Source organism: Eleutherodactylus coqui, chromosome 1 (assembly GCF_035609145.1).
Source record: "Eleutherodactylus coqui strain aEleCoq1 chromosome 1, aEleCoq1.hap1, whole genome shotgun sequence".
NCBI classification, from domain to species: Eukaryota; Metazoa; Chordata; class Amphibia; order Anura; family Eleutherodactylidae; genus Eleutherodactylus; species Eleutherodactylus coqui.
Window position 1 is genome coordinate 277,333,530 of NC_089837.1, and position 27,118 is coordinate 277,360,647.

The window sequence follows — 27,118 nt, forward strand, 5'->3', positions numbered from 1 at the left end:
CCTACGTATTGTTTAGGTACCGCTGCTGTCCGCTGGTGGAGAAGAGAAGTCTGGGGAAATCCAGGCTTTGTTCATCTTTATGAGTGTAAGCCTGTCGGCACTGTCAGTTGACAGGCGGCTACGCTTATCTGTGATGATTCCCCCAGCCGCACTAAACACCCTCTCTGACAAGACGCTAGCGGCAGAGCAAGCAAGCACCTCCAGGGCATACAGCGTGAGTTCAGGCCACATGTCCAGCTTCGACACCCAGTAGTTGTAGGGAGCAGAGGCGTCACGGAGGATGGTCGTGCGATTGGCTACGTTCTCCCTCACCATCCTTTTACAGTGCTCCCGCCGACTCAGCCTTGACTGGGGAGCGGTGACACAGTCTTGCTGGGGAGCCAGAAAGCTGTCAAAGGCCTTGGAGAGTGTTCCCCTGCCTGCGCTGTACATGCTGCCTGATCTCCACGCCTCCCCTGCTACCTGGCCCTCGGAACTGCGCCTTCTGCCACTAGCGCTGTTGGATGAGAATTTTACCATCAGTTTGTCCGCCAGGGTCCTGTGGTATAGCATCACTCTCGAACCCCTTTCCTCTTCAGGTATGAGAGTGGAAAGGTTCTCCTTATACCGGGGATCGAGCAGTGTGTACACCCAGTAATCCGTAGTGGCCAGAATGCGTGTAACGCGAGGGTCACGAGAAAGGCATCCTAACATGAAGTCAGCCATGTGTGCCAGGGTACCTGTACGCAACACATGGCTGTCCTCACTAGGAAGATCACTTTCAGGATCCTCCTCCTCCTCCTCCTCAGGCCATACACGCTAAAAGGATGACAGGCAAGCAGCATGGGTACCCTCAGCAGTGGGCCAAGCTGTCTCTTCCCCCTCCTCCTCATGCTCCTCCCCCTCCTCCTCCTCAACGCGCTGAGATATAGACATGAGGGTGCTCTGACTATCCAGCGACATACTGTCTTCCCCCGCCTCTGTTTCCGAGCGCAAAGCATCTGCCTTTATGCTTTGCAGGGAACTTCTCAAGAGGCATAGCAGAGGAATGGTGACGCTAATAATTGCAGCATCGCCGCTCACCATCTGGGTAGACTCCTCAAACTTTCCAAGGACCTGGATGCCAACCAGGCCCACTCTTCTGTAAAGAATTGAGGAGGCTGACTCCCACTATGCCGCCCATGTTGGAGTTGGTATTCCACTATAGCTCTACGCTGCTCATAGAGCCTGGCCAACATATGGAGCGTAGAGTTCTACCGTGTGGGCACGTCGCACAGCAGTCAGTGCACTGGCAGATTAAACCGATGTTGCAGGGTCCGCAGGGTGGCAGCGTCCGTGTTGGACTTGCGCAAATGTGCGCAGACCCGGCGCACCTTTCCGAGCAGGTCTGACAAGCGTGGGTAGCTTTTCAGAAACCGCTGAACCACCAAATTAAAGACGTGGGCCAGGCATGGCACGTGCGTGAGGCTGCCGAGCTGCCGAGCCGCCACCAGGTTACGGCCATTGTCACACATGACCATGCCCGGTTGGAGGCTCAGCGGCGAAAGCCAGCGGTCGGTCTGCTCTGTCAGACCCTGCAGCAGTTCGTGGGCCGTGTGCCTCTTCTCTCCTAAGATGAGTAGTTTCAGCAGGGCCTGCTGACGCTTGCCCACCGCTGTGCTGCCACGCCGCACGATACCGACTGCTGGCGACGTGCTGCTGCTGACACATCTTGATTGCGAGACAGAGGTTGCATAGGAGGAGGAGGGTGGTTTAGTGGAGGAAGCATACACCGCCGCAGATACCAGCACCGAGCTGGGGCCCGCAATTCTGGGGGTGGGTAGGACGTGAGCGGTCCCAGGCTCTGACTCGGTCCCAGCCTCTACTAAATTCACCCAATGTGCCGTCAGGGAGATATAGTGGCCCTGCCCGCCTGTGCTTGTCCACGTGTCCGTTGTTAAGTGGACCTTGCCAGTAACAGCGTTGTTGAGGGCGCATACAATGTTGCGGGAGACGTGGTCGTGCAGGGCTGGGACGGCACATCGGGAAAAGTAGTGGCGACTGGGAACCGAGTAGCGCGGGGCCGCCGCCGCCAACATGTTTTTGAAAGCCTCCGTTTCCACAAGCCTATACGGCAGCATCTCCAGGCTGATCAATTTGGCTATGTGCACGTTTAACGTGTGTGCGTGGCGGCGTACTTGCGCTTGCCCTCAAACAGTTGCGCTAGCGACGGCTGGACGCTGCGCTGAGAGACACTGCTGGATGGGGCCGAGGACAGCGGAGGTGAGCGTGTGGGTGCAGGCCGGGAGACGGTCGTGCCTGTGTCCTAAGAGGGGGGTTGGATCTCAGTGGCAGGTTGGGGCACAGGGGGAGAGGCAGTGGTGCAAACCGGAGGCGGTGAACGGCCTTCGTCCCACCTTGTGGGGTGTTTGGCTATCATATGCCTGCGCATGCTGGTTGTGGTGAGGCTGGTGGTGGTGGCTCCCCGGCTGATCTTGGCGCGACAAACCTTGCACACCACAGTTCGTCGGTCGTCTGCACTCTCAGTGAAAAACTGCCACACCTTTGAGCACCTCGGCCTCTGCAGGGTGGCATGGCGTGAGGGGGCGCTTTGGGAAACAGTTGGTGGATTATTCGGTCTGGCCCTGCCTCTACCCCTGGCCACCGCACTGCCTCTTCCAACCTGCCCTGCTGTTGCACTTGCCTCCCCCTCTGAAGACTTGTCCTCAGTCGTCCAGCTGCTCTTCCTCCGAATCCTCTGTGCGCTCCTCCCTCGGACTTACTGCCCTTACTACTACCTCACTGATAGACAACTGTGTCTCATCGTCATCGTCCTCCTCACCCACTGAAAGCTCTTGAGACAGTTGCCAGAAGTCCCCAGCCTCATCCCCCGGACCCTGGGAACTTTCCAAAGGTTGGGCATCGGTCACAACAAACTCCTCCGGTGGGAGAGGAACCATTGCTGCCCAATCTGGGCAGGGGCCCAAGAACAGTTCCTGGGAGTCTGCCTGCTACTCAGAATGTGTCATTTTCATGGAGTGAGGAGGCTGGGAGGAAGGAGGAGCAGCAGCCAGAGGATTCAGAGTTGCAGCAGTGGACCGCGTAGAAGACTGGGTGGTCGATAGATTGCTGGATGCACTTTCTGCCATCCACGACAGGACCTGCTCACACTGCTCAGTTTCTAATAAAGGTCTACCGCGTGGACCCATTAATTGTGAGATGAATCTGGGGACCCCAGAAACTTGCCTCTCTCCTAATCTCACAGCAGTTGGCTGCGATACACCTGGACCAGGAGCTCGGCCTGTGCCCACACCCTGACTTGGGCCTCCACGTCCTCGCCCCCGTCCACGTCCTCTAGGCCTACCCCTACTCCTCAGCATGGTGTATTACGAGTAGAGCAGAAACAGAACGCTGTAATTAAATGTGCCGCTTATTGGCCTGTGGTTGGAGGCTGACTTCGCTTACGGAATGCACAGCAGAGCCAGGAAACAATTATGCGCAAGCCTGTAGTGAGACCTAGGTGTGTATGACTGAGCTACTGGAATTCAAAGCGCAGAACCAGTCAAGTGGCCAAAGGTCAGTGGTAGGCCTTAAGTATTTTGCTTCTATTTTTTTAAATCGTGAGGTGAAAAACCAGACAGACACCGTATGCAGCGTATAGTATGTATACTGTTTCCCTCTGGCGGGATGACGGCGGTCATGTAACGGGCACAGCAGAGCCAGGAAACAATTATGCGCAAGCCTGCTGTAACGCTTAGCTGGGTATTAATTATGACTACTACCCCCAGCAGACATGCAGTAAACTGAAGACGGTCACAGGCAGCCCAAATATAGTATTTTTCCCCAATTTTTTTGAAAAAGCCCACTGCCTATATAGCCAGTATACCTCTTTCCCGGTACCACTGTCCCTGCCTCACCAGTACTGCCCCTATACTCTGTAAAATGACTGCAGACTGAGGACGCTATGGTCTGCACGCCCGATATACAAAAAAAAATAAAATAAATTGTGCAACACTGCTAAAAGCAGCCTCAACAGTACTGCACACGGTCAGATGTGGCCCTAAGAAGGACCGTTGGGGTTCTTGAAGACTGAAATAACACCTAACACTCTCCCTATAGCAGGAACAGCATCAGCAGCACTTTCCCTGATCTCTCTCAGCGTGCATCTGTGGCGAGCCGCGGGCGGGGCAGATTTAAATACCTGGGTGTCATCTGATCTCCCCAGCCACTCACTGCAGGGGGGTGGGATAGGGCTGGAATGTCAAGTTGTAATGCCTTCCCTGTGCTACTATTGGCCAGAAAAGCGCGCACATTTCTCAGGGAAGGAAATGTAATGGAGTCAAGCACCGCGTGGTGCTCGTCTCGAGTAACGAGCATCTCAAACACCCAAATACTCGAACGAGCATCAAGCTCGGACGAGTATGCTCGCTCATCTTTAATAAACTTGTTAGCAAGAGCAGATAGGAATTTGTTGGACCTATTACTTTTTCCTGGGAGAGATTCCCAACAAATGTCTGGATAGTTAAAATCTCCACTGATCACTATTGTGTGCTTTTTTGGGAGAAGGCCATCTGATGTTGAAAGAGTTCATCCATATCTTCTGCTTCTCTTCCTGTGGAAAATTATGCCATGTGACAATACCCTAGAGGTGCAAGCTAAACTGTGACATACTGTGATAAAAAAAGATTCTAAACTGTACACATGCATCCTTATGTGACTACCAAAGGGAACTCTAGCTTTTATATCTCATTTATCAAATGCTGCCTATTCACTATGGAGCCCAGGTCTAAAGGCCCATTTACACCAGCTGATTATCGCTAAAAAAAATCGCTAATCGGCGATCGTTTTAACGATAATCGGTGCGTGTGAATGTGCACCCATCATCATCTGCTTTTCGGCTGATCATTAAATTCAGTCCAACATAAAAATCGTCCCTCACTTTTATCAGTAGTTTTCCACTAGGGGATGTGCCGCTGACATATGCATTCTGTTTAGGGACAAATGGTCATAGTAACATTAATTTGTACCCATATTACAGTTCATCTACCAGTATAATCATTATCAATGAGCAGCGATCAACATGCTTATTGTTGGTCGGCAGTGGCAAATGATCTCGCCATGTATGACCACTATAATGTTATTCTTACACAGCGGATTTTTCTTCAGATTTGATCTGCATCGAATCCATGGTGAAAATCACAACAGAAAGCGTGCCATTTATTTAATTGAAAATCTGCCCTGTAATCTATACAGCATGGATTTTGTCTGCTAGTGGATTAAAGTCAGTTTTGCAGTATATTTACAATGTTGCATGGCAGTAAAGCTTAAAGGAATTTTCTACTCTTTTGTAACTGATGACCTGTCATCTGGATTTGATGACCAGGGATCCACAGCTCAGGACTCCATCCATCAGCTGATCATTCAGACCATTGTCCAGCGCAGCAGACTGTACGTCGTTGTGACTGGTAAGAGTAGTAAGTTGTAGCATGGCTTTCACTCCTATTGAAATGAATTGGACTGCTGCACTTCACTTACACTTCCTGTTCAGTTTCATGGTCAGGATATCACATCCTTTCCTGAGCAGGAAGTGTAACAGTAGTGTGATGCTCCCATTCATTTCAATGGAAGTGAAGCCAGTACTTTGACCTCCTCCTTTAACCAGTGTTGATGTCTGGACAAACAGTAAGCAGGCCTGCTAGAAAGAGATAGAGACATATCTCACTATATAGTCAGAAATGAGCATATTCATTAGTAGTTTCTGCAGAAACGTGATGAAGATCATTGTATGGAGAATATTATTGTAATTGTGCTCATTAAGTATAAATTGTGTAACATGTATGCAAAGTCTTGTGATTGTTAGGTACTGTAAGTCAAGCCTGAAGGACAAAAAATTAAAGTTACGCAACATTTACCATCCGCATTATAGGTCATCAGTTAAAAAAAGGCAGAAAAACATTTATTTGTGCTCCATATTATGTTTGTGTTGAGAGCACTGTTGAGAGCTAATCTAAATTTATAGGGCTAATCACATGGCTGTATTTTTATAGCTGTTTTTTAAAAATGTAGCGTAATCCATTTTTTTCATATTTGCCTCTGTATTTGTATTCTTTTTTATTTGACAAATATGGATCAGTATCAGTACCAATAGAACATAATAAAAGCACAAAGGCAAATACAGATGAAAAATTGTTGACGTATGGATGTTATATCTTTTAAAACATCCGTAATATATATGTGTTTTGTATATGGTCTTCTAAAACCGGCCTAAGAAAGTAAATATTAACTGGATTTAAGGTGATATTCAAGTTTTTGTGGGCTCTGACTACTCCAGTATTTTACTTAAGCCTTATGTTTTCAAATATACTGTTCACACAGTGCAGTCCAGAGCTACATATTTTCTAATGCATGCATCTGTTCTTTTTTCCAGGCTGGAGCATTAATGTATGTGCTCACGAAAAATTTGCGTGCACAATATGCAGAAAATAGAACCCATTCATTTTAATGGGTTCATTCACTTGCACGTATTTGGCATGCGCAAATCGTTCATGCAAAAACATACACAATATGCTTACTTTCCACATTTGCGCAGGGAAAGAACACATCTTCAACTTGTTAAACTAATCGTCCATTTCAATTGCTGAGAGCATAAGTGCATTTTTTTTGCGTGTGCAATTGCGCATAACTTACGTGCGCAAAAAGTACAGCAAAACACGCTGTTGCACATGCAAGTACGCAATGCCCAAAGCACAAAAATGTATACACTTTTGTGAATTCGACCTAAAGCCTTTTTCACACGAGCGTATATCGCGACCATCTAATGCATTGGATTTTAAGGCATCAGGTTAGATGGCCGATTTTCCGGTGCGTAAAAATGACCCGGCCCGAAAAGATAGCACATACGGTGCGCATTCCAGCTGACTAGAAGTATCTTCCAGCTGGATTACGGCGGCCGATCCCATAGACTCCTATAAAAGCCTATGAGAGCTGCCGACAAAGGGAGGTGGGAGGAAGTTTAGCAGTGCTCCTACTAAACTCCCTTCCACTCTCCGCCCTTTGCCAGCTGTTGGCAAAGGCAGGTGGTGGGAGGGGGTGGGATATTAGCACACTAGATCCCTGCCGGAAAGGGGGGGAGAGGGGGAGGGAAGGGGGAAGGAGTTTAGCAGAGATAAACTGTCTCCCCCCGCCCAACAGTATTCTGGGTGCAGCGTATACTCGCCGCACCCGGGCCATGTGAACGGGCGCATAAGCGGGAGATGCAGCCATGACCTGGTCACAGCTGCCTCTTGTTCATTCAATTTTCGGCCACGCTGCTGATGTGGCCGACCGAGAATCGCAGTGGACGACCATTAGCAACCACCACTAACATTCTCAATTTACAGCTAATTGCCAGGCTAAGTTGGAAAGTCCAGGTGCTATGCTAGGCCATTAATGGGTGGGAAATCACAATTGTTAATTCCACCCTTACATTTTAACGGATTTTCATTTATACTTTATAATCCTTTATTACCTTTTGTTTTCTTGTTCCTTTAGAACAATGAGCAAAGAGTGCAGAAGAAACACGGAAACAAGATTCTTAACAACCCTAAGTTGTGGATAGGCCTTGTATTTATATTGTTGCTATTCATAACAATTATCAGCCTTATACTCTATTCAAGTAAGTGAAATGAGACCTTTGAGTTCATGTGTTTTCTCCTCCCCAGTTTCAAAAAATCATACCTTTTTTATTTTTCCAGTGAGATAGCTACATGCAGTGAAAAACTTTAATTTCTAAGTTGGGTGAAATGGGAATAAAAACAAATTACTCCATTTTTGGGGGAGTCTGTTACAGCAGGGGTCCCCAACTCCAGTCCTCAGGGACCACCAACAGGCCATGTTTTCAGGATATCCTATGGTAAGAACACCTGTGGCAATGTCTGAGGCACTGACAATAATTACATCAGCTGTGCAATACTGAGGAAATCCTGAAAACATGACCTGTTGGCGGTCCCTGAGGACTGGAGTTGGGGAACACTGTGTTACAGCATACGTGATGTAGCAAAAATGACTTGCAAACTGTTAGAAATGGAGTTACCACTAGGGGCGCGGGATGTGGGATGCTCATCCTGGTATTGCGGGGGTCTGGGCTGGAGGCTCTGTCCGGGTTCCCCCACTCTGGTGGTTGGTCGCGGCGGCCTGTTGGTCGGCCACGTGGCGCTCGGGCCTCTGTGCGCCGCCGAAGGCAGGTGGCTTTATGATTCCCCCTGGTCATTATGTGACTTCGCTTCGTCCTTTGGCAGGGTTTTCTGCATATATACCTTGAGGAGCCTGACTCTGGCTGCTAGTGTTTGGTTTTGACCTAGTCTGCCTTCACCTACAATATATCTGATCTGACTTCTTTGTGTTTATGACCTCGGTTGTGCATTTGACTCTGACTCTATTTTTCCCTCCTGTACTGTGCACGTGTTTTCCCGGTTTGACCTGGTTTGTCCTTGACTACTCTCTGGTTTGTTCGTTGTTGTGCCCTGTCAGCTACTCGGTGCTCACCTGCGGTCTCCCTGTTCCTCTTTCCTTGGGGGCCCTGTCATTAGAGCAGCACAGGGACCGTCGCCCAGTTGTTGCCCTGGGGCTTAGCCCGGGGGGGGGCAAGTAGGAAGAGACATAGGAGAGAGCTGGCGTAGGGATTCCCTGACCATCTGTCCCCACCAGTCCTTAACACAAACTTTATTCTGTGGATCACTGTGATTACAGTTATATCAAATGTAAAATTTTTTCTGTACAACTCTTGGAAAGTAATTTATTTTAAAGATTTTTAATTTTTTGTCGCCATGTTTTCACCACCACTATTTTTCCGCCAATGGAGCTGTATGAAGGCTTGAATTTAGCGTAATGACCTGTACTCTATTAGTACCATTTAGTGGTACAAACTGTAAGATTTTTTTTTTGTGTGTGTGTGTGTTTTGTAAACTCTTTACTTAAAAGTGGGGTGTCCAAAAGAGAATAATTCTGTAGTTTTTAAAATATTTTTTTGTTATGGTGTTCACTATGCAGACTGAATTATGCGTTATTTTACTACTAGACTTTTAAGGACATGGTAATCCCTAACAAGTTTGTTTTTTTGCTTTAGCCTTTTTAATGCTTATATTGGAAAAGGGGGATTTTTTTTCAACTTTTAATATTTTATTTTTTTAAGACCGCTTAAACACAGGCAATTTTGTCGCAATGTGACAATTCGCATGTATGTAGAGCCTATGCTTTCCTATGGGTTCTTCCATACGAGTGATGTTCCATAGCCTGCGACGTTGCGAGACTACAAAATCGTAGCATGCTCTATACAGCCCGATTTTTCAATATTTTATAGCCCATGTTTCCCTATGGACCCTTCCTTTGTGTTGCATCACATCGCATAAAAATGCAGTTTTCGTGCAATGCAACTTTTACAGTAGTAAAGCCTACCATCAAAGCCCTAAAATATGAGGTAGTGCTTCCTGAGGTGGGGATTTTCCAATCCCTGACCAGAAGAGATGATAATCTTTATTTGTATAGCGCCAACATATTCCGCAGCGCTTACAAAGACAGAGGGAATACAGAAACACAAAAGTACAAAAATTACAGAACCACGGTTACATAGTAATCAGTTGATGGAAACAATACGGGTGAGGGTCCTGCTCCAATGAGCTTACATACTACAAGTAATGGGGTGATACAGAAGGTAAAGGGGCTGGAGATGTGCACGGTATGGCGAGGTGGAGAGTGAGGGATGCTATACACATAAACAATGGTCAGACATTTAGCCGTGTGACAGCAGAATCGGTATGACTGCAGGGGCAGTTGATGGTAGCTAGTAGGGATTGCAGTCAGCAGGTCAGGGAGCAATGTTATCAGGCAGCGTACAGAGAATTTAGGGAATGCATTATGCTTCCCTGAAGAGGTGCATCTTTAGAGCACGCCTGAAGTTTTTTGAGTCCCGGACTGCCCGGATAGCCTTTGGTAGTGCGTTCCAGAGGACTGGTGCTGCTCTGGAGAAGTCTTGGAGGCGAGAATGAGAAGTTTGAATTAGAGGGGTGCGCTGTCTAGTTTCGTTAGCAGGGCGAAGAGCCTGGGCTGGGTGATGGATTGAGATGAGAGAGGCAATGTAGGGTGGCGCTGCACTGTGGAGGGCTTTGTGGATGAAGATAGTGAGCTTAAATTGAATTTTGTATTTAACGGGCAGCCAGCGCAGTGATCGGCAGAGGGCAGAGGCGTCCGAGTAGCGGCTGGATAGGAAGATGAGCCTGGCTGCCACATTCAGGATGGATTGGAGAGGGTAGAGTCTGGTGCAGGGTAGGCCGATCAGCAACAAGTTGCAATCGAGCTGAGTGGATGAGGGCAACAATAAGCGTTTTTAGCATGTCTACAGCGAGAAAAGAGTGGATTCTTGCACTGTTCTTGAGTTGCAGCTGTCATGTCCGGGCAAGAGATTGGATGTAGGGGGTAAAGAAGAGATCGGAGTGGAATATGACCCCAAGGCAGCAGGCATGCTGTCTGAGAGTTATGGTTGCACCACACACTGAGATGGAGATGTCAGGATGAAGTCGGTTAGTGGAGGGCGGAAATACCAGTAGGTCAGTTATTTAGAGAGGTTCAGTTTTAGGTAGAGAGAGGACATAGGGTTAGAGACCGCGGATGGACAGTCGGTGATGTTTTGGAGGAAAGATGCAGAGATGTCACAGGAAGAGGTGTATAGCTGGGTGTCGTCAGCGTAGAGGTGGTATTGGATGCCAAAACTCCTGATGGTTTATCCAATAGGGGCTGTGTAGATGGAGAAAAGCAGAGGGCCGAGGACTGAGCCCTGGGGGACCCCAACAGCAAGGGGAAGAGGAGGGGAGGTAGAGCCAACAAAGAAGATGCTGAATGAGCGGTCAGATAGGTAGGAAGTAAACCAGGAGAGAGCAGTGTCATTTAGGCCAATGGAACGAAGCATACTGAGGAGGAGTTTGTGGTCAACAGTGTCGAATGCTGCGGAGACATCTGAGGACAACTGCTGGGGACCAGTGAGAAGACGTGGCAGAGCTGACAGCGCTTCTTAGATAATGTATGTGGGTTTTTAAAAATTTTTTATGCAGTTAGAGCTCATTTTCAACCCCCTCCCGAAAATCCTTGCACATGGTACTACAAAGTTGTACGACTTTGTAGCACCATGTGCAACTTTGTAGCGACACAAAATCGCGATACCGCCGCGACAAAACATAGCAATATTGCACAGACCACCAATGCAATATTGCTGCAATTTTCTTGCGGCGATATCGTGTGGCCCCTGTGGAAGCGGGCTTAGGGCTTATTCACACTAGCGTATATTGGCCGGCTGTGAAAATGCTATGCCGTCTTCCCCTTCCCTCTCCCTCATCGGCTCTCCGCAAGGGGAGGAGGCGGAACACGGAGGGAGCTAGTGTGCTGAGCTCCTGCCCATTGCCACTGTTTTCAATGGGAGGGGTGGGACGGGAAAGGGGCTAAGCTATGCCCCTGTCCCACTCCTCCCATTGCAAACAGAGGCAAGGGGCAGAGAGGAGAAGAGAAGGGGGACGAAGTTAAGCAGTCACACTGCTAATCTCCCTCCCACCTCCTTTCTCCTGCAGCTGCAGAGTATATCAGCCGGGGCATGAAAACCCAGACTATATGTGCCTGTGTGAGTAAGCCCTAATTCTTATAAAAACTTTGAGAAATGTGCAGTAAACCCTTGAGTAGCATTGCTATTAAGTCGATGTGTCAGGGCAGCGGCAGTCCCTCAAATAAAGTTGCATTTCTCAGATAAGGGCGCCGCTCAGTGAGCCGATGTAGCTGATGCCAGTCACTTCCTGCTTCTCCTGCATCAGCGTGCGAATACTCCTCCCCCTCCCCTCTCCACAGTGCTGGCTGAACGTTGCTGTGTCTGCCTGCCTCCTGACACAGTTCAGCAGCTGAATCCCCAAAGTGCCGTCTGAACGCTGCCTGCCTTTTCAATCCCTACTGTACTGCAAAATGTAAGTACTGTACAGATGAGTACAGTACAGTAAAGAAACGTTTGCAAATAAATACTGCAGTCCTATGTCAAAGCACAGATAACACAGTGATAATCTTTTTATTATAAAAGTAAAAAACATTACAGGTAGAGATGAGCGAGCACCAAAATGCTCGAGTGCTTGTTACTCGAGTCGAACTTCCCGTGATGCTCGAGGGTTCGCTTCGAGTAACGAACCCCATCAAAGTCAATGGGCGACTCGAGCATTTTTGTATATCGCCGATGCTCGCTAAGGTTTTCATTTGTGAAAATCTGGGAAATTCACGAAAGTGATGGGAACGGCACAGAAACGGATAGGGTAGGCGAGGGGCTACATGTTGGGTTGCATCTCAAGTTCCCAGGTCCCACTATTAAGCCACAATAGCGGCAAGAGTGCCCCCCCCCCCACTGTCAGCATAAAGATCGTTCTCCTCTGAAGAACGATGTTAGCCCATTGAATTCAATGGAGCCGGCAATACAGCCGGCTCCATTGAAAGCAATGGGCTGCCGGCGAGCGCGGGATGCATTTTCGGGAAGGGCTTAAAAATATAAGCCCTTACCTGAAAATCATCCAGAAATGTGTTAAAATAAAAAAAAAATGTATACTCACCTTTCCGCTGAAGCCGGAGTTCAGCCGCGTCTGGCCGGCAGTTCTCCTGAACTGCTCTGAATAGTATTCAGCAGCTGGGGATTTAAAATCCCCGCCTGCTGAATGAGCTGCCTCTGATTGGTCACAGCCTGACCAATCAGATTCAGCTCTCACTCACACCCATTCATGAATGGGTGTGAGTGAGAGCTGCCTCTGATTGGTCCCTGCGCTGAGCCAATCAGAGGCAGCACTCACCCATTCATGAATTCATGAATGGGTGTGAGTGAGAGCTGCCTCTGATTGGTGAGGCTGTGACCAATCAGAGGCAGCTCATTCAGCAGGCGGGGATTTTAAATCCCCGGCTGCTAAATACTATTCAGAGCAGTTCAGGAGAACTGCCGGCCAGACGCGGCTGAACTCCGGCTGCAGCGGAAAGGTGAGTATACATTTTTTTAAAATTTTTACACATTTTAGGATGATTTTCAGGTAAGGGCTTATATTTTTAAGCCCTTCCCGAAAATTCATCCCGCGCTCGCCGGCAGCCCATTGCTTTCAATGGAGCCGGCTGTATTGCCGGCTCCATTGAATTCAATGAGCTAACATCGTTCTTCTCTGCCACAGCTGTTACAGCTATGGAAGAGGAGAAAAATCTTTATGCTGACATTTTTTTTTTACACATTTTAGGAGGATTTTTAGGTAAGGGCTTATATTTTTAAGCCCTTCCCGAAAATTCATCCTGAGATCGCCGGCAGCCCATTGCTTTCAATGGAGCCAGCTGTATTGCATCAAGCTCGAACGAGTATGCTTGCTCATCTCTAATTACAGGGCGTAATAACAAAAATAGCAAAATAACAGAAAAATTTGCCAAATACAATCGCAAGAAGCATATATATACACACACATTTACAAAACAGAAATATTTGCAAAAATAGAAATATTTGCAAGAAATAATAGCCAAACATATTCATATTTACAAAATTTTACAGAAACAGTAGAAGAGTGAAAAACCGGTCCGGCCGCATCCCCAATCTCACAGATCCCATTTACACAACAAAATTTACATAACATAAAACATCACAACAAAAACAAGACAACCTATTCCATAATCCCGTAGTGCTGCATATTCCAACCTACTAAACAGAGAAAAAACACACATTAGTAAAACAAGAATATATATATATGTTCCCCCCCCCCCCTCCCCTCCCCTCTAAACTACACACGCATTACCTTCTACCTATCCCCTGCTCCACTCCCAATACCTGCCAATCATGCTTATGAACATAGTTTCGTTTTTTTTTTGTTTGTTTGGTTTGTTTGGTTTTTTTTTTAAATACACCCACAGAACGTAATACTAACCCCCACAAAAACTGAACATAATACCCCCCACGAAAACACATAATACCACCGATAAAACATGATATCACCCATGAAACATACCACCCACGAAAAAACCATAAACACATAATACCACCCACAAAACCATATAATGCATAATAATCCACAGCCTAAATATACAGAAAAATAAATAAATAACAAAAATATAACCATTACCTCCAGCCCTGGTTCGGGTCCCGTAAGCCTTCTATTCAACTTTTAACTTAAAACAAAACAAAAAGCTAGGGGAATGTTTCCCAGTGGGGGGCTGGATTCTGTTCTCCAGGCTAAGGAACCCCAAAGCAAAAACCCCTCCAAAGGAAGGCAGCTCGAGGCCTACCCAACCTTTCAAACTCCAGAGAACGCACCTTCACCAGGTCACCCAGAATATTCCTACATACCTCGTCCTTGAGGAGGATTTTATGCAGCGTCGATACTATACACCCTGCGCTCCACGTGTAATACCTAACCACTAGACTTACTACATATAAAGTGCAGCGGTCCCTGCCACCCAGATCTGATTGCTCCATAACACCACTCGACGTAGGTAAGGTCAGCCAGCTGAGGCCAATTGATGGAAGCCCCTACCCTCTTGTATACCTCTATATTAAAGGGACAATGAAGCAGGAAGTGGTCCATGCTCTCCAGAGTGTTGCCACACGCCTCCCGGGGACAACCCCTGTCCTCGGTGTTCTTGTGCTTCAAGTTGTCCCCCACATACAGTTTACCATGGAAGCAGCGCCAGGTCAAGTCCCAATACTTTGAGGGGATTCTTACCGAATTTAAAAGTAACAAACCCACCCTCAAATCCCCATCTGAGCAGTCTCTGAGGGCCAATAGATTCTGAAAGTGGGTTGCCAAAACCCTCTGGTCCAGCACACGCCTGGCCATCGTCCTGACTTCCCCCACGGTCAGCCCCCATTGGCGTAAAACCTTCAGAACCGCTGCAATGTAAGCCGGAAGATGTCCGTGCGGTGTACGAAAGTCCTTCACACGCCCTTCTGTCTCCCACTCCTGGAAGAACGGCCGAAACCATCCGTTACAGGAGGATACCCACGGAGGAGCCCTCTCTTTCCAGAGGTTTGCAATATTAGTTTTCAAGAAGGTATTCACGAGGAATACCACTGGGTTGACCATACCCAACCCGCCTAGTCTTCTCGTACAGTAAGTAACCTCCCTCTTGACTGGGTTCAACCTATTCCCCCATAACAGCTGGAAGAACAGGCTGTAGACCCGTGACCAAAGAGGTTCTGGAAAAATGCAGACACTTCCCAGGTACATTAACAAAAGGAGCAGGTAAGTCTTGATCAAGCAAACCCTTTCTCTTAGGGTCAAAGACCACCCTTTCCATTGATCCACCTTTTGAGCGGCATTCCTCAACCTGCCTTCCCAGTTTTTCTCGGGATAATTCCCTTGGTCGAAATCAATTGCCTAAAATTTTTGCGGAATCTTGGGGTTCTGGGAGAGCGTCCAGAAGATCAAAAGCAGGATCTCTCCCTCCCAGCCAGAGACTCTCACCCTTTTCCGGATTGATCTTTGACCCGGAGACCTCCGAGTAGCGGACAACTTCTGACATCACCCACCCCGCCTCCTCATGAGAGGAGACAAAGATAGTAACGTCATCAGCATACGCCACTGTCCTCAAGGCCGGGTCCAGCACCTCCGGGTCCATCCTCACCCCTGCCAACGGTCCCCGATCTACCCTTCTGAGGAAGGGATCGACAGCGAACGCGTAAAGCAAGGGGCTCAGAGGGCATCCCTGACGGACTCCAGACCCGACTACAAAAGGACAGCCAACCCAACCGTTCACGAGCGGGAAACTTTCAGCCCATGAATACAATGTTTTTAACAATTTTACGAACCCCACCGGCAGACCGTATCTCAAAAGGACAGACCAAAGGTACTCATGGTTTACTCGATCAAAAGCTTTAGCCTAATCCAGGAAAAGTAAAAACCCCTTCCAGAGACCCGCCCTGCCCTGCTCCACAGCCTCCCGGACACTCAGCACGGCGCTAAACGTGCTTCGACTGGGAACAGAGCAGTGCTGAGCCCCAGAAAGGAGCTGGGGTGCAAATTTCACCAACCTACTGAACAGCACTTTTGCCAGAATCTTTCTGTCCGCATTGAGGAGCGCTATGTGACGCCACTTCTCAATATGGAGCGGATCTTTACCCTTTGACAGAATAATTAGGGCCGACTTCATTGACTCCAGCAGAACGCCCAAGGATAGACATTCATTAAACCTCAGTCAAGAGGGGAACCAAAATTTCCTTAAAGGCTTTATAAAACTCAGATGTTAAGCCGTCTGGGCCTGGCGACTTTTTGGACCGAAGCCCATCAATTGCCAGTCTGACTTCCTTTTCCGTAATTGCTTCTGTCAAAACGCCAAGAGAGGGGTCTACTCCTGGTTCGGGACCAGTTTCCGCCAGGAAAGTCGAGATTCCTTCCCGATTAAGTTCTTTCCCGCCCAAGAGATACGAGTAGAAGGATCTGACAACCTCCAGGATCCCTGATCTGGACCTTTTCAGGGAGCCCATACTGTCTAGCAGACCCGTAACCAATTTACAACTCACTGACATCTTACAGTTCTTGTAGGAGGTCGGGCGAGCGGTACTTCTTAAAGTCCCTCTCAAGAACCAAAGATGCGTGTCTATCATACTGACATCTCTTGAGCAAGGATTTCACTCTGGAGATCTCCTTGTGGCTACCCCCAGTCGAGACCAAATACTCGAGTTTCCTCCTCAGGCTCTGATACATACGCTTTCTATTCAGGCTTCTGAGGTTGGAGATCTGTCAGAAGAACCTTCTTACCCGATGTTTGAACATCTCCCACCACTCTGACTTACTGCTGCATAGGCCCAGTAGCGGTTCCTGGCTCTGAAGAAAATCCTCAAAGGACCATCTTATTTTTGCTTCTTCCAGGAGTGACAAATTCAACTTCCATAAACCTTTGCCCATCCGAGGGGTCTCTGTGACATTCAGAGAAAAAAGAATCATACAGAGGTCGGAGAACTCCACTTCCACCACCGATAACGATGAGGAGACGGCTTCCTCCTTTAAATAAAACCTATCTAGCCTAGGCCTGCAATAACTGCCTCTAAACCAAGTGAATCCCGTGCGCCCTGGGGTGTGCCGAACGTGGACATCCACAAGTCGTGCCTCACTAACTACGCTATTTAACGCAACGCTATCATAGCCTAGCTGGTTATTAGAACCTCCTCTATCACAGAGCCTCGTGACATTATTAAAGTCTCCTCCAAAGACCACTTGCCGGCTTGTAAAAAGGTAATGCTTAATTCTCATAAAGAGGTTTTTGCGCCCCCACTTTGACTGGGGTCCATAGATGTTAATAAGATGCAACTCTTGACTGACCTCCCATGAGAATATCCAAGATCAGGCACCTCCCCATTTCCAGCTCGATAACCCGTCTGCATTCTACCTGTGCGGTCTTGAAAAGGACCGCCACCCAGCTTTATGGCTCGGCCGCAAGAGACCAATAGGAGGCTCCGCACCTCCACTCACGCTTGGCTTTGTACATGACTGACAAATCTGTCAGCCTGGTCTCTTGCAAAAATAAAATGTCAGCTTCAACTCGGCTGAGAAAATCAAAGGCCGCAAACCTAGCCACATCTGACTTAATGCTGGCAACACTAATGGATGCCAGCGTCAACAGGGTGAGGGCCGCCATCATTGGTGATCGAGCTGGATGGCTTTCCTCTTACTGTCCCCCTCCTCCCTGTCAGAAGAAGAGGTCTCTCCTTTGTTTCTTTTTAGGGAAATTGAGACATTCATATCACCGCTCTCATCATAACCTTCACCTTCCGGCTTCAGGGTAGCCCCCTTCCCAGAGGAAACTGGGTCCCCCACAGAAAGAGACCCAGCGTCCCCCAGGGTTCCTTCCTCAATTATCTCTGCCACCACCTCCGTCACCTCACCCCCAGCCTCTCCCCCCTGGCAGGGAAGAGGTGTTATTGAGGGCTTGGTACCGGTTAGAGAGGTCGACCGTAAGGGAACCGATGGGGCCTTCCTTTGGTATCTGCACCAGAGTGAGTGAGACTGAGTCATCCCACTCTAGAGAGGAAGAATCCCTTACCCTTTTTTTTCTGCTTTTGCCATTTCTCGTTTTCCTTGTCCGCACTTTCTTCACAGGAGGATCCGGCAGAACTGACAGCCACCTCTTCTCTCTCCATCCTTCTGGTTTCCTCATCCACATCGCTATCCCTTGGGGCCTCAGCAGCTCAACTCCCCTCCTGCCCTGGCTGGCCAGGCACCCCGCTGAGACCCCGTAGCTCTTCCTCCTCCCTATTGCCACCAGCTTCACCCCCGGAGCGACGGGCCCGCTGACCCTCTGACTGAGCTCGGCCGATGTTGGCAAAGGATAAGGGACGATGACTGAATGGGTGCCCTAAAGCACCACACAGGTTACACCGAATGCTGCTACAGGATGAGGATGTGTGGTCTCTGCCCCCACACAGCGCACACACCAGCACCTTACACTGTGCACTAAAATGTGTGGGGTCCCCGCACCTGTGGCAGATCTTTGGCTGCCCCTGGTAGAAAACCAGAATCCTGTCCCTTCCCAGGAATGCAGAAGGGATGTGGGTAACGGAATTACCTGCACGTTTTAACTTTACCATGAAAGTCCAGGCTCCTGACCAGATACCGTGTGCATCCCTGTTTTTCTGTGGAGGATGGAGAATCTCCCCATACCTGCCCATCAAGGTCATAATGCCAACATAAGAGAGAGACTCGTTACTAGTCAGAACGGTCACTCTCTAAGTGTCATTCTGGCAGGAAATTGCTTGAACCGCAAAATCCCGCCACTCTGGCTCCGTCTGAGCCAGCTCGTATTTTGACCAGAAGAGCTCGAGCCCCTTTGGTCTCACGAAGCTAACATCAAACAGAGAGGTCCCAAAGGGGTGGATCAGGGCAAAGATGTCACTCACCCTGAATTCCATGCCGAGGAGAAGCTCCACCACCCTAGTACGGTTAGGGCAGGCATCACTGCCTCCCCATCGGAGATGAACCACATTCCTTCTGGACCTCCCCTGCCCGGCTGTAGGAAGCGACCATGCCTCTTCTCCCTGCCTTTGCTCTTGGAAGGCCCCTGTGCCAAACCTATATATCCAAAAGGATAGGTCGCGCTTTTCACCCTCTATAGTGACCGACCTCTCTCCCCTCTTTAAGGCGAATAGGAACAGCTCGTGTGACCTGGGGTCCCTGAAGCTGGGAGGTGAAGGTCCCCCACTTACCCCGGCGGCAACACTAGCGTAGCTCCTAGGAGCAGTCACCGCCGGGGCGGCAGCTGGACCAGAGCTCCCACTCCTCCCCAAACCACCAGACACTCCACCCTCACTTGTGACTTTTGTATATTTACTATCACCTTTATCTCCCTTATATACTCCTCCACCAGCAGACAGCCCAACATTTAATCTTGTATTATTTAGATTCCCCACACCCCTAGACTCTCCCTCACGCACACCACTCGCTATCATGTTGTTCCCTTCACCCTTTCACACACCTCCATGCCTTCCATACTTCCATACTCTCACGCTCATCATTCTCCCTATTCTTTGCGACCAGACCGGTAATGGCTCCTCTCTTGGCCGGAAGAGTAAGGGGCACCCGGCGGCCTGGAGATTCCCCAGCCACTCCCCCCCATGCCTGCAGGGGAGTAACCCAGGGTGGGTTTCTTAAATGTAGTCCCCTCCGAGCCTCCAGACCCACCACCCTTAGCACTGGGGGGAAAGGGACTTCCAGCCACACATTCAGGACCTTTGGCTCCGCCCCCTGCCATCATACTCCGCGTAACCCCAGCAAAGGAATTCCAACGTTTTGGGTAACCATTTTTTGGAGGTCCACCACAGGGCCCTTATTGGGGCCACCCGACGCTGGATGGACCCCCAACCTCCTAGGATGTTTGGGATCACCTGATGCCGGGCAATCCCCTTTATCCAGGCCCACCCCAGGGCCTTTCTGGGGGGCCACCCGACGCCGGATGACCCCCCACCTTCCGTGAATTTTTGGGATCACCCGATGCTGGGTGACCCCCCCTTACTTATGCCCACCGCAGGGCCTTTCTGGGGGCCACCCAATGCCGGGCAATCTTCTTTATCCAGGCCCACCGCAGGGCCTTTTTGGGGGCCAGCCGACGCCGGATGAGCCCCAACCTGTTCCTCCACCTTCCCTGAACGCTTGGGATCCCCCGACGCCGGGTGATGCCCCTTACTTAGGCCCACCGCAGGGCCTTTCTGGTGGCCACCCGACACCGGACGACCCCCCCACCTCTGCAGCCTTTTTTGTAATTTCACCTGGATCATCCAATGCCGGATGACCCCCCCACCTTCGCAGCCATGTTTGACATTTTACCTGGATCATCCGACGCCGGATGACCCCCACTCTTAGGAATCTCGCTGTCAGACACCAGCTTCTGCCCGTCACCCCTCCTTTCATTATGAACCGGGGGGGGGGGGGGGTTGGATCAGGATGCCTAGCACTCTGCCCCTTCCCTTGCACTGAACCCACATTAGCAGAGGCCAGGCTACCCATGCAGCTACCTTCCTCCCCTGGTTCAGAGGCTTGCCCAGGGAGGCTGACGTACCTGTACTCCACCTGGGTGATCTTTTTGCCACTTTTCTTCTTTTTAGCCCGGGGGTCTCGCTCAGGAAGGCCATTGCCAAAATAGAGACCCCCCACGGTCCGCTGTCCTCGCCCTCTTCCCCAGAGGAGTCCGAGCTTGAAATAATAGTAGCTTGCCCGGCTGGAAGGTCACTGCACAGGGACTGCTGACTGTCTGCTGTCTGCAGTTCTCCAGTTCTCCAGCAGGGGCCTGCTCTATGTTGGACACTAGGTCCTTCATATCATCACAGACCCCAGCCAGAGCCAGCTGAGACCCTTCAAACCGGTCAAAATTCCCCAGCTTCTCAGCAAAGGGACCTGCACCCCTGAAGATGGCCGCCCTCCTCCCAACCAGACGGCCTGGACGGCCTGGTTGTCTTGTGCCCTCCTTGACCCATCTGAATTGTTGGCCAGGGACCTGGCTGCCTTTAACTCCTGAAGCCTTCTGATGGTGCCACCGGCCTCACGATACTCTTGAGTCCTTGAAGCGAGCCTGGCAGCAAAGACAGTAACATCCTCCCTAAGCCGCAGTGTCCCCCAGTGCTCGATGGTAGGACTGGGGTCTCCCCCAGAAGTACCTGGCCTGGCTCCAGGAGGGCCTTTGCTGGAAGTCCCAGCAGCCGAGGTCCCGGAGGGCCGCCGTCCCTCACCCTGGCTAGCCTGATGGCCACCTCGGGTGGTCTCCAGGAGGGGTGCAGGAGACACATCGCTGCGTCTCCTGCTAGATCTCCTCAGTTGCTCCTGGGTAGCCGGTTGCAAAGCATCCCCATCCTCCGCCGGCTGGCTCTGGAGAGTGGGGATAGTAGTCCTCCCTCTAGCCATAGCCCAGGACCTCACTTCCCCCTGGGTAGGAGGGAGCAAAAGTCCCAGGCCCTGGAGGAGAAAGAGAGAGGCCTGGAGCTGCAAGCACCTGCTCACAGGTGAACCACACCCTGCAACAGGAAGTGAAAGGGTGTGTCCCTGCAGTGCTATGTCAAACCACAGATAACACAGTGATACCTACTGCTATAATGATGTCCCTGCAGTCCTATGTCAAAGCACTATATGCTAAATGTCCAAAAACCTGTTAAATCTTAATTTATTCTTTACAGATGTGTTTTATATTCATTCAGTATTGTTATTGTTTTTGGTATTAAAGACCAGAGTTATTCTCTGTTAAATAGGGTTTGGTGTGTTTTTTGGAACATTTAGAACCAATTAATTGGATTTACATTAATTCCTATGGAAATAATGTCCTTAACTAACAATGATTTCTACTAAAGTCCATAGCTTCCAGACGGATTAATGACGTTAGTTGAGGTTCTACTGTATTTTTATTTTTAATTTTCCTTTCATAGACAAATAATCTCACACTTTCCAAGCCCCCCTGGCTGCCATGATGTATGAACGGACACCCATGTTCTTGTCACTGGCGAGCCATTCAAGTGACAGAGCTCACTTCCTCTGTTCGGCCATTTAAGGCTACCTTAACATATGGCAAAATCACTACGGGCATTCCACAATGGAATACCCATAGTAATTCTGCTGGAAATCCACAGTAGCCAAATCCACACCTATATAGTGTGGATTTAGCTGCGTTTTAAATTGCTGATCAGCTGCTGTAATAAACACTGCTATTTCAATGGTTGAATTCCACAGCGGAAATTTACAGCATACATAGACATGCTGCAGATTTAGAATCCACAGCACTTTTCAAAAACACTGTGGATGCGTCACAGAAAATGTATGCACTATATGAAGGAGATTTCTGAAATTTCATCCACATGGCTTGTACTACAAAGGCTCTGGAATTTCCGGAGTGACTTCGGCAGCAGAAATTCAGCTACTTTTACTGCCTACTTTTACTGCCTGAGTGCTGCCAATTTGCAAAGGGTGAAATGAACAGCAACATTCGCTTGTAAAACACTTGGATTGTGGTGCAGATTTATCCATAGCATATACATTTGAGCCGTGGAAATTCTGCAGCAGAATTTCTGTTGCTTTTTACAGATGGCCAGAGTTTTGTCTCCATCACATGGACGATTTCAATGGGTTCCCTCACATTCAGTGTTTTGGCGTGCAGCATTTCTGTCGGGCGTAAAAATAAGCAACATTCTTTATTTTTGTGCGCTTTTGCTCACCCAAGTCAACACAGTACTCACAGAATTGTGCAATTTTGATTTTACAGTGTTAATTGACAGCCTGTTCAGTAAAGTACAGTATAATGCTCAGATATGTGCGCAAAATCATGTAATAGCGCTCTATTCACAGCGTAATCACGTCATGCTCTCACAAGCGTATATACGCATATGTTCTTGTGCAAGATCTCTTAATGAGCTTTGTGGATTTTGCTATAGTTTTTTTGTGGATTTTGTATATGTACTTGTGTTTTTATGTGCTAATTTTCTGCTTTGGAATTTGTTGCTTTTATGTGGTATGGAGGTGATACTTCCTCCACTGAGTTCACACTGCAAACTACATTTTCTAACATCAAGAAACGTAAATTTCCATGCAGAATCACTGTGTGTTTGAAAGACTTAAAATTCCGCAATATAAATTTATTTCTGGATTTTGGTGCAGTTTTTATGTTTTTTTTATTAATCTCTATGGCAAAAATGCGCTACAATTCTACTACATAAATAATAGTGAATAGAACCCAATAATTTCAATTATTCAATTTAATTTTAATGCGCAGCATGTGCTATTTTTGTGAGGCTCATGTACCGAAATAGGCCATAAAAGTGAATAGGCCATTGCAAATGGGCCCTTCTGTGTTTTTTTGTACGATTCAATATGCTGCATACAAAAACCTCGCAAAAGGGGCGAATTTTTCGTTCTGTGAAATATGCTGCATCTTCACAAGTCAAAATTTGCTCACAACTATATGAATGAGCCCTTCCAGCTAGAAAAGATACAGGCAGGCATTTAAGCAAATTTCTCTCGTCTTGGAGATTGTGTATGGAGAAATATCATCTGAAGGCATGTTGCAAAAGACATAATTTGCCCGGAAGAGACACTTCTTCAGTTTACAAATTACCTACATGAACTGATAGCAATGGTAGCAATGTTATTATCGAAAATGTTAAGGATCATATCTAGAGATGAGCGAGCATACTCGTCCGAGCTTGATGCTCGTTCGAGTATTAGGGTGTTCGAGATTCTTGTTATTCAAGACGAGCACCACGCGTTACTCGAGTCAATAACATTTACTTCCCTGAAATGTTAGCGCCATTTTCTGGCCAATAGACATGCAGGGAAGGTATTACAACTTTCTCCAGTGAGGTTCCAGTCCTATCCCACCCCTCTGCAGTGAGTGGCTGGCGAGATCAGGTGACCGCCGAATATTTAAATCTTTCCCGCCCGCTGCTCGCCTCAGACACACACTGGCAGAGATTAGGGAGAGTGCTGCTGCTGCTGCTATAGGGAGAGTGTTAGCGTCTGCAAGAACCCCAACGGTCCTTCTTAGGGCCACAGCTCACCTAGTGCACTACTGTTGTGGGTGCTGGGAGCAGTTTTGCACAATATATTTTTTTTTTATATCGGACGTGCAGGCTATAGCGTTCTCAGGCTGCAGACTGTACTACGTAGTATAGGGGCAGTATTGGTGAGGCAGGAACAGTGGGTAGGGTAGAAGAACCCCAATGGTGCTTCTTAGGGCCACATCTTACCGTGTGAATTACAGTTGTTGCTGCTAGGAGCAGCTTTGCACCAAATTTTTTCTTTCATCTTGGGCTCTGCAGATTATTGCGTTCTCAGTCTGCAGCCAATTCTACAGAGTATAGGGGAAGTATTGGTGAGGCAGGGACAGTGATAGTGTGGAATCCTGTCTAGAAGAACCCCAACGGTCCTTCTTAGGGCCACATCTTACCGTGTGAATTTCAGTTGTTGCTGCTAGGAGCAGCTTTGCACCAAATTTTTTCTTTCATCTTGGGCTCTGCAGACTATTGCGTTCTCAGTCTGCAGCCAATTCGACAGAGTATAGGGGCAGTATTGGTGAGGCAGGGACAGTGCTACTGTAGAATCCAGTCAACAAGTACCCCAAAAAAGCAGCTGTTTAGGGCTATCTGTGACCGTCTGCATTTAACTCCGTAGCTGCTGTTAGTTGTAGTACCTCATTATTGTACAGCTAGGCATGCTTGCAGTCTTCCGAATAATTTTTTTCCTGGCTGCAGTTTGCGCTGTCTCACTCCAACTGCAGGCCAATAAGAATTCAAAAATTTTTTACACTACTGTGTGTCTGCTGTAAACTGCACCCACAGTAACAGACCCCCATACAGGGAAACTCACATTGGCGCAATATAGCCTGCATTGCATTGCATTGCACAAAAATTACCAAAAAACCCCCCAGAAAATCCTTACGGCTAGCTAGCTAGCGTTACATAAGCGCTATCTCAATCCAACTGCACGCCAATAAGAATTTAAATTTTTTTACACCGCTCTGTCTCTGCTCTATTCGTAATCCACCATGCTGAGGGGTAGGGGTAGGGCTAAAGGACGTGGACGCGGGCGAGGACGTGGAGTTCCAAGTGAGGGTGTGGGTATAGGTAGAGTTCCTGGTCCAGGTGAATCACAGCTTGCTGCTGCGGGAGTAGGAGAGAGGAAAGTTTCTGGGGTCCCCAGCTTCATATCACAATTTTTGGGTCCAAGTCGTAGACCTTTATTACAAAATGAGCAGTGTGAGCAGGTCCTGTCATGGATGGCAGAAAGTGCATCCAGCAATGTCTCCAGCAACCTGTCTTCTACGCGGTCCTCTGCTGCAACTCTGAATCCTCTCGCTGCTGCTCCTCCTTCCTCCCAGCCTCCTCACTCCATGAAAATGACACATTCGGATGAGCAGGCAGACTCTCAGGAACTGTTTTTGGGCCCCACGCTGATTGGGAAAAAATGGTTCCTCTCCCACCTGAGGAGTTTGTCGTGACCGATGCCCAACCTTTGGAAAACTCACGGGGTCCGAGTGATGAGGCTGGGGACTTCCGGCACCTGTCTCAAGAGCTTTCGGTGGGTGAGGAGGTCGATGATTATGATGAGACACAGTTTTCTATCAGTGATGCAGTAGTAAGGGCAGTAAGTCCGAGGGAGGAGCGCACAGAGGATTCGGAGGAAGAGCCGCTGGACGATGAGGTGACAGACCCCAAATGGTTTGATAAGCCAACTGAGGACAGGTCTTCAGAGGGGGAGGCAAGTGCAGCCGCAGGATAGATTGGAAGAGGCAGTGCGGTGGCCAGGGGTAGAGGCAGGGCCAGACCGAATAATCCACCAACTGTTTCCCAAAGCACCCCCTCACGCCATGCCACCCTGCAGAGGCCGAGGTGCTCAAAGGTGTGGCAGTTTTTCACTGAGAGTGCAGACAACCGACGAACTGTGGTGTGCAAGGTTTGTCACACCAAGATCAGCCGTGGAGCCACCATCACCAGCCTCACCACCACCAGCATGCGCAGGCATATGATGGCCAAGCACCCCACATGGTGGAACGAAGGTTGTTCACCGCCTCCGGGTTGCACCACTGCCTCTCCCCCTGTGCCCCAACCTGCCACTCAGATCCAACCCCTTACGGCTAGCTGTGACTCTCTGCATTTCACTGCGTGGCTGGTGTGAGCTCAGGAGTATCAGTATTGCATATTGCACAGCTAGGCATGCTTGCAGTCTTCTGAATAATTTTTTTCCTGGCTACAGTTTGCGTAACATACGGTAAGCGCTGTCTCACTCCAACTGCACGGCAATAAGAATTTTAAAATTTTTTATACCGCTGTGTTTCTGCTGTAAACTGCACGCACGGTGACAGACCCCCATAGAGGGAAACTCACATTGGCGCAATATAGCCTGCATTGCATTGCATTGCACTGCACAAAAAGTACCAAAAAAAATGGAAAATCTTTACGGCTAGCTGTGACTCTCTGCATTTTACTGCGTAGCTGGTGTGAGCTCAGGAGTATCAGTATTGCATATTGCACAGCTAGGCACGCTTGCAGTCTTCTGAATTATTTTTTTCCTGGCTACAGTTTGCGTTATATAAGCGCTGTCTCACTCCTGTTGGGGGTCTTTTATGTTGGGGAAACAGGACAGAAACTGAAAGCCAGGATGAGATCTCATCGCCACACAATTGAACACAGAAAAAGAGAATTACCTGTGGCCGAGCACTTCTCTAACCATGGACATAACATAGGAGATATGAGAGTTTTGATATTGAAGGGTGGTTTCAAGTCACAAAACCACAGAAGAATTTGGGAATATAAATTGATAACAACCTTTGACACGCTGAATACTGGGTTAAATTATTCCCCAGGATTTATGCGTGAATAGGAAGTGTGAGACATTTATTATACAGATAAGACCCCCATCAACAGTAATTCAGGGACCATAAACTTTCACTCCCTTATCAGTGTTTAGCTAAAATGTCTGTGTACCTCTTGTAGCAATTCAAGCCTGCTGACCTCCCCCCCCCTCCAACAGTAATTTAGGGACCATAAAACTTTCACTCCACTATCAGTGCCTAGAGAAAAAAAGTTTGTTTGCTGTTGCAGAATTCCTTTTAAGTGCGAACCAATCCCATCCATATCTGTGCCTTATCATAAGTATGTATGTTATAAGTGTGTATAAATATGCATGCC

At 48.5% G+C, this 27,118-nt stretch overlaps 1 protein-coding gene across 4 annotated transcripts in view; it reads left to right on the plus strand.

The window, feature by feature from the left end:
• The window catches only part of C1H3orf52 (chromosome 1 C3orf52 homolog), a 167,256-nt gene that overhangs the window by 43,066 nt on the left and 97,072 nt on the right, over positions 1–27,118 (plus strand). For 3 of the 4 annotated variants that reach the window (XM_066609162.1, XM_066609133.1, XM_066609142.1), the window contains exon 2: positions 7,489–7,612. The exons of the other annotated variant lie outside the window; for it this stretch is intronic. In XM_066609162.1, the coding sequence (XP_066465259.1) occupies positions 7,489–7,612 (124 nt within the window). The remainder of the gene's footprint in view (positions 1–7,488; positions 7,613–27,118) is intronic. 4 annotated transcript variants of the gene reach the window in all.